This window comes from Ambystoma mexicanum, chromosome 1p, assembly GCF_040938575.1.
Source record: "Ambystoma mexicanum isolate Mex_15411 chromosome 1p, UKY_AmexF1_1, whole genome shotgun sequence".
Lineage (NCBI taxonomy): Eukaryota > Metazoa > Chordata > Amphibia > Caudata > Ambystomatidae > Ambystoma > Ambystoma mexicanum.
In genome coordinates this window covers 170,343,490-170,357,755 of record NC_090921.1, presented here as the reverse complement: position 1 = coordinate 170,357,755, position 14,266 = coordinate 170,343,490, and the positions used below count along the sequence as shown (strand labels likewise).

General features: G+C 43.1%; 1 protein-coding gene across 1 annotated transcript in view; it reads right to left on the bottom strand.

The window, feature by feature from the left end:
- Positions 1–14,266, bottom strand: part of SLC12A9 (solute carrier family 12 member 9) — a 681,455-nt gene that overhangs the window by 268,424 nt on the left and 398,765 nt on the right. The window contains exon 8 of the mRNA XM_069646063.1: positions 11,854–12,011. Coding sequence (XP_069502164.1) covers positions 11,854–12,011 — 158 coding nt within the window. The remainder of the gene's footprint in view (positions 1–11,853; positions 12,012–14,266) is intronic.

Here is a 14,266-nt window from a genome sequence, read left to right as displayed (position 1 = left end):
ACTGTAGGACTGTTAAAAGTAATCTGCTGGTACCTATTCCAAGGGCTTTCCTTAATCCCTGGAGAACCCTTATCATATTCCAGTACACCCTTATTTCTGATCAATCCAAGTTGCCCAGCGTAGTTGCTTGTCTTTGCCTTTTCTCTGTCTCTTTGTTTACAGCCTGCTCCTGCAGTTCCTGTGAATACCCGTTTCAACTAATAGTTTAGTATGTACCTTTAATCTGTTATATTCTAGCATTGTCTCCAGAATCTCCCTTAATCTACTTGCACACGGTGAGATATAGCCTCTGCCCTGTACTCTCCGCTTAGACTTGTGACACATGCTTCTTAACCCATTGTATATCTGATCTCAGCTCCTTTTTATTTCCGATAACCAATTGGCCATATATGTTTCTATGGTAAAAAAAGTTTCCAGATCTTCAAAAGAGGGAATAGAGTCTGTACACAGGGCATTTAATAGCAACTGATTAATTTTCTGTATATTGGATTCAGACCAACTAATACGATTTCCTTGGGAGTTTACCTTAAATTGCCCATCATTGATTTGCCTTGGGTTTTTACTATTACCTTAATGGAACATTCTGCTACAACATGATCATTCAGTGTTTTAGGGATTCATTTAAAGCCATTTAGCATTTTAAAACCCCGAGAATCTGTCAAAATTAGGTCTATCCAGGAGAAGGATGGACCATTGATCCAAGTGTAAAAAACATCCTTAACACTAGTATTGATCACTTGTAGCAGTTGGTGAGACTTACAGAGCAGCCAGGGATTTGAGTCAAGGGCCAACTACTCCTTCCCTGGTTCAACTGCCCATGTGCCGAGATTGTTCATAATATAAAGTAACTTTTCTGTCTGATAAACAAGGGCGCTTAAAATTAAAATCTCCCATAACATAGCAGACTCCAGTCGGATGTGCAGCCTTCCAGTTATCTAGCATCACACCTGTTAGGCAAGATTGTATGCAGTAACCTTTGGATGCACTACAACAACCCTGACCTCCTGACAAAAGGAACACAAACTTTGGTATAAGTCTGTACTACACAGGTTGGTAGCCTGTTGAGCAGCCAGGCTTATCTCAAGAGGGGTCGATGTGAGCTGTAGGGGAGTTACACAGAGATTTACAGTGACAAGTATTCAAATAAGATCTTACACACAAAGTTTCTAGAGTAAACAATTATTAATTTATTAACCAGTCAGTTATAGTTAGCCTTCTTCAGAAGGGAGCAATATAAAACACACAAATGTACTTAAAAAATACAGCCTCTTAGTTTTCTAAATCAGCAAACACCCATTTGGGATGTCACACAGGCACTACCTACACCCTCAGGTGACTTCAATAGCTAGGGTGCTGTTGGCATGAATATATCACTGTTGCATTTAGAATATCCTTGGGAGTAGTAGAGAAGAGTTCAGAATAAAACAAGCCTTCACACAGTTATTCTTAAGTAGGTAAGTACTTTCAATACAACCCCCCAATGCAAAGTCAGTTAAACCTTTCTTGGAAGGAAGGCAAAACACATGAGCAGAAGGGAGCAGAGTCATTCAGGGAGTCAGGCCAGCCAATGCTAAATAAGCAAAAATGAAGGCAACTGAAGCTCTTCTTGCAGGTAAGTAGAAAGTCTTTTCCAATGTTTTAAAACGTCTTGGAGAATAGAAGCAATCAAAGTAGGGCCACAAGTTGATTAGGCTTGTGAGGTAAAGAAGCCGATAGCAACTCCACACATGCAACCAAGAAAGACTAACTGGGACACGTGGCTACACAGAAAGAGGTAAGTTCTGCAGATCTCACTGTTCCTGGGCCTCAGCAGTGGGGACAAGAGGGAGGACTTCTGGGGACTCCTGCACTGCAATTGGACGGTCACCGCTCGCCACCGGCAAACTTCAAACAAGTGGCTGTTCGGTGTTCAGCTCCTCACGTCTACCGCAAATAGCAACACTGCGGTTCCCGGCTGTCGAGAAGGGCTTTCCTTGCTTTTGGGGTCCTGCACTCTGTTGAGGGGGCTCAGGCTCAGTCAGTCCTGCTTCCTGGGAGTCCGGGGGGGGGGGGGATTAATCTTCCTGGAGCTCTTGGCCAGCTCAAAAGCAACGCACACAAACTGGTGTTCCTCTCCCCTTGATATCCGGTTCCAGCAGTAACTGCAGTGGATACTCGACCAGGATGTCCAGGTGGCTTACTTTGGAGTTGATTGGTCTCACCAACTCAAAGTGAGAAGTCATCCATGCATTGATTCTCTGTCAATACGAATTTTGAGTTTCAGCACAGCAGCAGGGCTTCACTGGGCAAACCAACGGTCTAGGAGTTGCAGCAGCCGTCTTCAAGTTCTTCTTTGGATTCCTTTGTCCAGTGGTCGACTTTGCCATCCAAGCCAAAAAGCCTCTCCTTTTATGCAGCTTGCTCCCATTCATTCCAGCCTAGCTGTCAGCCAGCCAGGAGCCGGCCGGCCAGCCAATCACCTAAGAGTGCATTCCTGTCTCCTAGGAGACTAAGCACAAGGAGGTTCGGGCACCTCCCTTGCATACTGCCCCCACCAGACACCCTGGAGCCAGAGGCGGGCTTCACTCATGAATCTCGACAAAGGCAAAACAAACAAAGGGACCAAGCCTGGTTTGGCACGCAGAGTAAATCTCAAGGACCTTTGCACAAAGAAATGGCGAAAAAAGAAACCGGGTCCATTTTGATAAAAATGGCATCAATGGGTGTTTCACCATGGCTGCGAACGCAGCCAGCGGTGAAATCCCATAATGGTAGTAAAAAGTAAACCACTGCCACCAGCCATTCAGCGAGGAAAGGCTAACAAAAATGTTACATGAGAAGCTAGACAAAAGGGATACTAAGTAACCCCTCCAGCACCCTATTGTAAGATAGTGTGTGCTTGGTCTAGAAAGTTACAAATATAAGTAAAGTCAATTTCACTTTACTGCTCTGGGAAACAGGAGTTTATCCCAGAGAATAGTATTTAAACCTTTGAGGAATCTGAAAGATTTCCCTGTGCCACTGCACTGAAGGTGCGGTGTGACACAATGTGAAAGTTGATGCCTATAGAGTTTGTCAGACTCCACAATCAAAAGAAACACAGTGTACAAAATCACATTAAAACACATTAGAGTGGGGGGAAAAGGGTCTCACTCTCTCCAGGTTAAAAAAAATCAAGTCCTCAAAATCCAGCAAAGTTGCTGGGGGTCTCTAAGGTAGAGAGAATTGGCACATTTCTGAGAATTCTCCCCAACACCACCAATATAGTTTGGCAATGTTCTCAATAGTATCACATCCTGGAGGACAAAATACATTAATCAACAGTATCTTGCAGATTATTTTTTCCCTTTCCACCTCAAGCTCAATAGCCAGTACCGAGTGCTGATCAGAGAAAAGTTCAATTTCTTTCAAGGGTGATTTGACAGCAGTAATTAACTCCCCGAATGGTCTGCCACATCTATTGTTGCGGGCAGACTTCTGGAAAGAGACATAACTGTCAATTTGTAAACATTTCTCTAACCCAGGTCTCCTGTAACAATACAATATCAGCCGCCAAGAAAGTCTGAGTTCCTAACAGGTTTGTCATGAAGGAGTGGAAACCTAGTATTCCAGGACCTAATCACTAGTTGAGTTGGCAGCGACTTAAGGGGTCATTCTGAATCGCCCATGTACTCAAAAGGTTCTCCAACTTGTCTTTCCCTGGTCATCTCTCTAGACTGCAATGCTGACATCACTCGAGTAACTATCACTTATATAATAATCCGAGGGGGATTTGCTGTCATATTTAGTCCCATTATCCTTTGTTTTTTCTATGGGTGAAGGTTTAACAATCTTAGTAAAATCATAACCCTTAGCAAGAAATCTTGGGGCCTGTGTCATCACAAGTTCTGTTATAACAGGAGAGAAAGTGTAAAATTGCCCAACTGGGTCCCCAAATGGAGCATGGAATTTTAACTTGTTTTGGCTCCGTAGTGGTGATTTTGCTCAAAGTTGGGAGGCGGTGAATACGTTCAAGAAAATGTGGCCTGTTTAAAAAGGGACTTTCAGATGTTGCATACAAGTCAGTTATCTTTATCGGATTAGATGAGGTGCCTGCAAAGATGGAGAGTAAATCTACTTTAGTATTGTAGGGGGCATCTTCCTCTGTCAGATGAATATGGGGTTTAGATCCTTTATCAGAACACTGCACAAGTGTACCTACTATGGGACCCTTTGGTTTGTATCCACTACAATCATCCCCACTATGGCCTAGGGTTATCGTTCCAGACCAACCTGCTTCATTGGTATCTTTAGTGTTTTTAAGGGAGGAGAAGAAGTTGCCTTTAACGGTTTCTAAACTTTGTAATCTGCCAATGGGGGGTAATTTGGAGAAGGTTAAATTTAGGCCAGTAATGTATCCCAGAGTCTTATTCCCCTTCTTAATAGGCTCTGGGTCTGTATTTGTTAAACTTTCTTGAGGGGTAGTTTCCCCTGTACTCTGGCTGTGCGTGGGACTTTGTTTATTGCTCGCCTAAGAGGATGGGCAGATATTGTTCCATTTCTGTTTTTGTTTCCCATTAAGGTTCTTTGTGGAGGATGCTTGACGGTTACATTTACATACATTGTGCATACCGGCCTCATTCTCATTAAGGCCTGGACTTTAGTGGACATTACCATCGCTTTTTAGAGTTCAGCTTTTCAAAGTAATTGCTCCCTATACATGGATTTGCATAACATGATGAGAGCATTTAAAGTATTCAACATTTCAGGTTCAGTGTCCAGAATCTCAGAACAAAACGAGTCGGAGGAGTCATTGTCATCATCTTTTTGTCGTTGCGAGGCATAAGCATCCATTGTGATAGCAGTTATATCAGAGGAATCAGTCAAGTGAGATGTCATTTCTCCTCCTGCAGTGGTATTTTTTTAATTGTCTTTTGATGCTGAAATTCCAAGTTCCGACTGGTTAGTTTCGTCCTGCAGCGCTAGGCCGGCCTCAAAAAGTTCTTGCTCACTTGGTGAATTTAATGATTAATTAGCTAGTGTGATAGCGTTACACCCGATTTCTGCATTAGCCTGTAGCAGCGAGTCTGTATTTTTAGGCCGCATGGTCTTTTTCAGGAAAGGAGTTATTTTTCCTCTGGCGTTATCGCCACTGTCGTTCAGCTCGTTCAAGGCGTTTGAAATACCAGCTGAGTTTTGGTTGACCTTCTTGGCAGTTTGCTTTTTCAAAGTATGAGCCACACTCTGTCCCAGAAGAGAAGAGCGCAGCAGGTATTTCCGACAAGATGCAGGCATTATTTTGCTTGTATAGCTTACTTGTGGCTGATTTAAACTAAGAAAGACGCTCTGCCGGGTGGCCCCTGATTGAACTAGGGCAAGAGAATTCAAAATCGCGGGAGTCTCTTCCTAATACAGTAAATTACACTTTGGAGAGCCAGGCACGGACGTGGCCTTGTCTTTTTATCCAAAAAAGGTGAAGAACGTACGTAAAGCCACGTGCGTGGCACAAGAGTCATTAGATCCGCAGTCGCCAACTTCAAAAGGCACACACACAGTAACAAGAGGCTGAAAAGGTTAATAACCCACAGTCGCCCACTACATAGGATGTGCTGCTGCGGAGTAAAATCACTAAGGGTACATTAATGGCAAAAGACACATTCAGGGACGCTAAACGTAGCAGAGTGTAGTAGTCTGTCCTGTAGCGCGCCACCCGAAGAGCGAGATGTCCCAGGTACAAAGTCAGCTCGTCAGCGTCCCCACCGACCGAAATTCATTTTTAAACAGGGAGAAGGTCAGATGCCCTGAAGCATCAGATCACATTCAGATGTATAGCACCAACTCATTACACTTCTAAAAAAGTAAGTACAGTAAAAATAAATTGCAACAAGGCAGCGCTAGGAAGAGACCTTTTGTCTTGACCCTAACAAATGGAGATCTTAGTTTTCCACTACTCCATAATCTATTTTACCTACTTCAATGTATTTTTCCACACTCCAAATGGGCATCAATGCTGCACTATGTGTTTCATCCTTGATTTTTCCTTTTCCAGACAGGCCCAGATTGCTTCTGTCGTTCAGCCTATTTTTCATCTTTGTAATACCAAGAAAATCCGTCACCTGGTAATATCTTCGTCCTTCAAAGTTTTGTTGCAAACCATTGTTCTATTGTGTCTTAACTTCGGTTCTTTGCGAGTGTCTAGCCAACTATGCGCTTGTTCCCTCTTTGTGGTCTTGCATTCTACCGTCAGAATTTGGTTTTGTTTAAATTCCCATCTAGGACCTCCTTTATTTAGCCCTATTAAGCTGGGTTCTTATAGGTCAAAGTTTGAGGTTCTTTTTCTCCGTTGGATTTTCCGATGTGTTCATGCTTTGGGCCCTGGTTATATGTGCCCTTTGTTTCTTTATATTACCCCGCATAGGACTCTTTTCTGTCTCAATTTCTTCTTTTTTTCCTCTCAAACTCCCTGTGCAGCTTCTCATTTTTGCTCCTTCCAACTCGTGGCTCCCAAGCTATGGAATTCTCCTCTTCTGGAAATTCCCTCAGTTTTTAACCTAAATCAGTTCAAGAAACATCTTACGGCTTAGCTTTTGCAGACTGCTTTCCCACACAATGCTGTTTTCTAAGCTTGAGTCTTGTGATTGTGTTACTCTATGCCTCATGTTTTCTCTTTTGTCTTACGTTTACATGGTCATTCTACTTCGCTTTACTGCCAGAGCTCTTTAACCGCGCTTTGGATGAAGGCATCATGTAAATAATCTGATAAATACCTACATTTACCGTTTGCCTGCTCTGAAGAAGCTCACTTTAGATCATGCAAATTAATAAATCTCTAGAGTGAAACGCGCGTGGAATTCTGTGTATAAAGCATGTGTTAAGAACAGAACACACAGGAGAGTTGTAACCAAGGAAAACTTTAGTTTTCCATTAGAATAAGGGTATTTGAAGAAGGGATATCTTACTCGGATAAGAATAGCTTTAATATTTACAGCTTTTACTTTTGTTGTTGTTTATAACATGTATATGAATAATGGATGATAATTAAACAGTATTGGTACTGAAATTGTTCAGCGACTTCTAAGGTTACCTTTTTCTTTCTTGGTGGACAATGCTGGTTGGTAGACTGAAACGGTAGTTCTGGGTCTTCAGCAAGATGCTCCTCTTCAAAGGTGCCTTGGCTCAAATAACTATCTCAAGAATGGCTGCAGGAGTCGTCCTTTTATCCAGAATTCCTGTCAGCGTCACCTCCAAGTCCACCAATAGTACTGATCTGCACCATTCATACTGGCAAATGCTGGCAAATCATGGACAGCCTCCGTCCACCACATCTGCCCAGCAAGAGACACTTGGCCAGGATATTGATTAAGACCAGACCGTGTCAGCGCCTACCTCCGGCAACAAATATACTGCCACTTTGCCATGGGAAAGCTGAGACTTCCAGGAAAACGCTTTCCCTCTGCCTTTTTTTAAATCTCTTATTACTGATAGTCTTAGGGACTGATCAGTTTCCTCATGATAGTGAGCAAAAAGCAAGGGAAGTGAAGCAAAGGTTTTTAAGGGCCTAAAAGAGTCAAGTAAGCAAGCAAACAAAGAAAACCTTTCCCAACATCGGCTGATAAATATACACCCCATATCATCTAGAGTCATCTTGAACTCTGTCCCAATCCAAGTCTGGCTGTAGACAAAGTCGATGCAACTAATGAAAAATCCATTGTCCCTCATGAATAGTGGAAAATAATGAATTTGTGAACAGATCACCAAATGTAGCAAACTCTATATTGGTCATGGTTTTAATGAGGAGGCGCAAAGGTTATGGAAAATGTGGGAACATGTGCTAGAGGGATCGGGAGGTAGAGGAAGGCATACTCATATTGTAAGCCGCTGGCAAGCCGAGAATATGCCAGACATTGCGCATGGCACAATGTGCAACGTCTTATAGGAAAATGTTTCATGTATCCAGGACCGAAGCATGAAGAAGTTAGGAGCAGCAGTTGCCCTCTATAGATTGACGCAAGGCCCGTCAGACCAAAGAGAGAGAGCCAATATGAAAGGGTGACAGCCACCAAACATTTCTCTATATCAGGGAATGACCAGTCTGTCAGAGCCAGAGATCGGTCCCTGTCAGGTTAAGAGAGACCCTGGTTAGCCGGGGGTAGGAAACCTATTGGGGTTTACACCAGAGCCGGTCCTACCTGGGTTAGTAGGGAGGACCCCAGTTTCTATTCCTTCCCCGTGCCCATTTGCTTGCCAAGAGAACCAATGTTGCCCCATGCCTGCATAGCATCATTCGGGCCCGTTTATTTTTCTTTGTCTCCCAGGATCTCCAATGCTAGTAACCTTGGCAATGGGAGAACCAGCAAACAACCAGAAAGAAATCGATGAAAGCAATAGGCACAGAGAACCACGTAGCAGGTCACTATGGCACCCACCTCCAGATTCTTAAAAATAAAAAATAAAATAAAAAGACTGATGTTCATTTTACATTTACAGGTAGTTTGTTTCAAGGTTGACAGAGATCACAAGGAGCTCTGAACAATAGGGATGACTGAAAAATAACACTAAGTTGTCTTGTAGCCCTTGACGAACTGTTAGGACAGTTTTTCTGAAGTCCTAAGGGCTTAGTAAAACCATTCAACCGAGACAGTACAAGACCCCACTGTTAGTATAAGGCTGTACAAGCTGAGTTCATGGTAGCGTGGACAGAGCAGCCAGGCTTATCTTAGGAGGGAGAGAGGGGTGTAGATTCAGTACAAATTAAATTTATTACAAATATGGTCCAAAGAAACACCATGTATTGTAAAAACAAAAGGTTTATTTAAATACAAGTAGGCCCAGATAAATCTTGGAGGGAATAAGGACCATCACAGATCATATAAATGCATTATAAAAACAACAACACTATGCTATAAAGTACACATACCAAAGCATAGAGCTTTTTTAGAAAACAGTAGTCTAGGTTAGTCAAACCTTTTCATACACATTCAGTATAAATCACACCCATCTCTGGGGAGTAAAAAACATTTGCTACTTTTTAGGTCACTTTCTAGAAGCTGTACCGTGACTCTCAGCAAGCAATCACTTAGTAAATCAACTGGACAATATACTTTTCTGAATAGTGGAAATAGTATTCTAGGAACAGAAAAAACCTATAACTCTGATTTAGGATAACAGTTATTCTAGGGGAGCTGGAGTGCAATATACAATTACACTTATTTTTCAGATCAGTGGAACACCGTCTAAGATCAGTAAGAACTTTTTACACTAATTGAGGATTGCACCGTGCATACCAAGGTCAACTACACCTAAATACCACTTTTCAAGAATGGCACATAACTATTCTAGGCAGGAAAAAACCTATATACTTTTACAAGGAGCCATCAGCAACCGAAGGATCAATATAACCTAAGGCAGACATATTCTGGACAGGCTAACAGCAGGTATGGGGAAGCAAGACCCAATTGGAGACAGACACTCATACATTTATATCCTAACAGGAATAGTACAGTGGGACCAACAGCAGTACTTTTAGGAAGAGGGGGACCCAATTCACCAGTGAGTAAATTAACTTTCAACCTGCTTTCTGTTAGAATGGCGAGACAGTTTCTAAGGAAAGTAAGACTTTGAATACACTTATTCAGAATGGCACAGAGCTGTTCCAGGTAGGTAAAACTTATATATACTTTTCAGAATGGCAGAACATATCTAAGGTAAGTAATAACTTTACATATACTTTTACAAGTAGCAGAACACTTTAAGGTAAGTAAGAACATTTATAACTGTTCACTCTCAGAGATACAGTTACCAACTAACTCTTTAAGTACGTACACTTTTCAACACTTGTTTTACTTTTCAAGGCAGACCCCTTAAAGTATCCAGCCCTTCCAAATTCTATGGCATGAGTTCTCTCAGAGGCAGAAGAGTGATCCTAGTGTGCTAGGAGCCAGCTGTAGGTAGGGTGAGATAGGGATCAATTGCAGGAAAAGTTCAAAGTTCTGCACTAAGACTGTTCAAACAAGTAAGTATTCTACTTTCAAAGTTAGCTGAGGGTCCAGGGACTTCCGAGAGGACACCATAGGAGGATTCCAGCAGGGGCCTTGGTGCACTGGACGAGAGGACTCCCAATCACAGAAAACACTTCAAAGCTACACAGGAATCACAAGAGACTTGAGGTAAGTAATACCCAAGCCAGCACAGTACCTCAGCACAGAAGAAGAGTTTGCAGCAGGTGGACTTCAGGATCTGCAGCCAAAAACATCATGAAGACAGAAGATAGGACCCTAGATGGGTTTTTTCAGCAAGGATCGATGCAGAGGACTCTGTAATTTTGGCGCCCTTTTCAGGAGCCAGATGAAGATTGAATATCGCTGGTTGGATTCTCATCATTTGCAACGCCCAGCACTCTGGTGAGGGAACTTTTCGGGCTCCATTAACATCTCCGCAAGTCCAGCAGGATTCCCACAAAGTTTCAAAAAGATTCAGAATCCGGGCACTCAGGCACTGCACAATGGCTTGAGGTCCCAGGGTATTGCAGCCGTGCAAGGTCGCAGCACGACGTGGGATGGCTCAAAATGCAGGTCTTCTTGAGTCTAAAGGGTCTTATCAGGCTCTGGTTGGGTTTGTCGTTTCCGGTGTCCCCAGGTCGATTGGAAGGAAGGGTAACAGCAGGCTTCGGTTACATAGCAGGCTCTCCGGTCACTGGAAATCGTCGCAGCTGCGTTTTGTTCATCATGCGTTTCAGTTTCGGTGCCAGTGGTTCAGCTTCCAGGATCAGACTCTTATGCAGGAACCCAGCCAATCAAACAGCCTTGCAACATTCAAACTTGGGGAGGTTGGCAGTGCTTTCAGGACAGCCAGCTTCCCAGTTTGAACAGGATTCTCGCAGTCAGGAAGACAAAGGTCTGCTAAGTTTTGGACTCCTCCCTCGCTGCCTGCCTTCACAGGCACTCTGGAGCCTGGGCGGGGAATCCACAGAATTCCTGTCAAAGATAAACTTAACACAAAGGATTTATCCGCCTTGGAGGTCAGGGGAAGGAACAAGAAAGGACAAGGAATGCTGAAATGGCGAAAGAAGAAGACCGGTTCCGTTTTGGTAAAATTAGCACCCATGTGGGCTGTGGAAAAAGCCTGCAGTAAAGGTGCACCGAATTAATAAAAAGGTTCTCTGCCACCAGCCATTAAAGGAAGGTTTGTGATGGTAACATAAATGTTAGAGTTAAATGGAGAAAGGGAATACATTGCATCTCCCAAGCACTCCACATAAGGTCAGGGGTTAGGGGGGGTGCTGGTCTCACCTAATAACATGTAAAAGGGATCCAAATACTCTTTCTGCCCATGGGAACTGTAGTTCTCACAAGGTTAGCCAGAGAAAGTTAAAAGGGAAGCCACAAGGGCAACCAAGCAACAATAGGCAGTATGTACCAAAAGTTGTCAAAGAGGATACAATTAAAAAGAAACTATGGGGAGTCTAAAAAACACTCCTAAAACGAGTAAAAGATTCTGTGAGCGCCTAAAAAGGTTCCACTCACTGAGGTATAAGGCAAAATAATCCACCAGTAAAACAAAACATTCTGGGGTTGTCACAGGTCATGAAGATTTATCATTGCTATGAAAATCTTACCCAACACAGATCGAATAAAACTCTACTACATGGTAGGGCATGCAGTGGTGTTGGCAGAAAGAGAAAATGAATGGATGTGGAGGAAAAGAAGGCTTGAGAGGAAAGGGGTACAATGGGATGGAGGGCCAAAGACAAGGATATTCAGGCAAATTAGCAAAATGGAAGTAAACATTAAAGGTCAAAACAGGAAGAGATTGAGCTAGAGGGATGGGTTAGTAAATGGACAGAGTGACAACACTGAAAGAGTGATGAAATACTTATGATTAGGGAGGATCGCTCACCGAAGAGGTCATCTTTGGCAAGAGCATGGAGGATGCGGGAAGCTCCTATCAGTGTACTCATGGAGGCTGAGAGCGAGGTGGAGTAAACGCCAATCAAGACAAATGGTCCCCAAACGTTGATGGCACGAATGTAACCATAGTCTTCCTTCAAGAGGGTCCTGGAGAAGATTAATCGAGAAGGAGTCTGTTATTACAGCCCACATTCTATCTATTAACATTTCAAGCATGGATATTCTTATGGATTGAAACATGTGAAAGAAAGTGCAATACAGTGATTATCTATATGGTTGAGCACACATAGGAACAAGACTTCAAAAATGCTTTGGAGCACACAGTGACCAGCTTTAGGTAATGAAGTTAGAAGATGGCAATAACTCCTCTTCAAGGAGTAGCTTTGAAGATTTGCAGTTTTCAACAGTAAGGATATTTCCTAAAAGTGGCACAATTGTAACCAACAAGACCTGTAATGACTTGGGATTAATTAGCCACTTACCTATAACTGCAGTCCTTCAAAACAGGACCTCTCATTGAATCACATGCTTGGAATATTGCTCATCAAGTTAAAAACCCTTGGGATCAGAAAATGCAGTATTAAAGAGTTTAATATTCAGCCTATTCACCTTATTTCAGTTCATTCAGCTCTATTCAGTGAGCGAGGAGAGGCACTAGGAAGAGCATCTTCAGATTCCTTACTCCATATACATGGGAGTGCATGTTATACACTAAAGATATTTATCTTCAATTGCTCCTGTAAAGGCTGCATCTGTGCAGAGAGCGGATGCTTTTGCTTGCCTGGATCACAGTTCTTCCATCAACAAATCTCAGTCCCTCACACCCTTGGATCATTACCGAAAGACAAGAAATCCCACTTTTAAATTGAGAACTGTGTCAGAAAGAAGTTTATTGCTAAACTCCCCAACGAAAGACACATTTGTGGTGCTTATTTTCATTACAATGTTGATGAGCAATATATGCCAGGCTTTCCCTAACAAGACCTATTAGGAGATATGTTGAGTGCGAGCCCTGTGGGAGGGTTCTAAGAGGATAACTTAGTTGGTGAATAAGGTTAGAGACACTTGGGGCCTGATTCTGAGCTGGTGATAAAAAAAGTGTGTAGAAAGCAGACCTTCTACCCTCCAGTTTCCAGCACCATCATTGTGAGGTGGGTGAAAATATGGGAGGGGAGCTGTCGTGGTTTCCAGCAGCAAAAGCTGCCAAAGACTGCACGTTGTGGGGGGAAACATGTACTCCAGTGACATTTCAAGCCTTTAATAGACTGGCACTTTTCTATTTTAAGAATGTTTTCTTAAACGTTCATTAAACTAGAAAAGTGGTGGTGCAGTCTAAGAAATTGATTGCTTATGAAGGGAAAAAGTGTGCAGTGGAGTTTAACGGCACTTCAAAGTTACCGTATTTCTGCTCCTTTTTCTGTCGTGTTAAATCAGTGCTACTGATCCCCTCCATGTGGATTTCCTGCATTTCTAATGGTCGCTAGGGCTGTTGTCAAGCCATACATCAGGCACATATAAAAGCTGAAGCTTTCATGTTCCTGAACCACATTCTTTCTTCATCAGAATATGGCGTTTGTAAGTAAAGTGTTCCTCCTTCATGGAGGAACACTTTCTAACATTTGCAAGCACCTCAGAATCGGCCCCTTGGTCTAGTGTTACAGGTGAGCTTAATAACACACCAACTCCCAAAGCCAGTTCAAAGGTAAGCCAGTTCAAAGGTTTTGTGAAAGAGGCTCTACGGTCCATCCAGATCGGTCTAGTCTAGAGAAAGCAATACCTTCCCTAACCCAGGCATCTGTACTCCTCAGGTTAGTTCCTGTTGCTATCCCTACTATCTACCTATGTCTTTCTGTCCCTGGGGGTCTAAAAGGTAATCTACTCATCTATTGAGCCTCCCTCTGGGGTGTCCCAAGTGGGGCCTACACCAGCTTCTAGTTCGTTCTAAATGGCTTGTGGAGTTGTGCCTTCCAGACACTCAAGTCCTAATCTATTGCCGTCCTTTTATACCCTGATGTACCAATGCCTGTATCTCATCGCTATTCTACCCACCTACAACTACTCTCCTTCCAGCTCCAAACACCTTCTCTCCTGGTTCTCTCTCCTCTGTCCCAGATGTCTTAATCGCTCTTCCGACACTACCTCCACACTCCGATGTTACTCAATCATACTCCCTCCCCAACTCTCCACTCCACCTCTCACCTGCCCCACTCAACTCCACCCTAACTCCATGGTGCAATAGAAATGTGAGGACAACCTCCGCCACCTCGAACAGCAATAAAAGCATGCCACACTCTGTGCTGGCCTAGATCACCATGCATGTGCAATGCACATGATGATCATGCTGCTGCAGGGGCACACCATGCAGTGCACTAGGTGAACGTATGTATTTTAATCCAACTTGA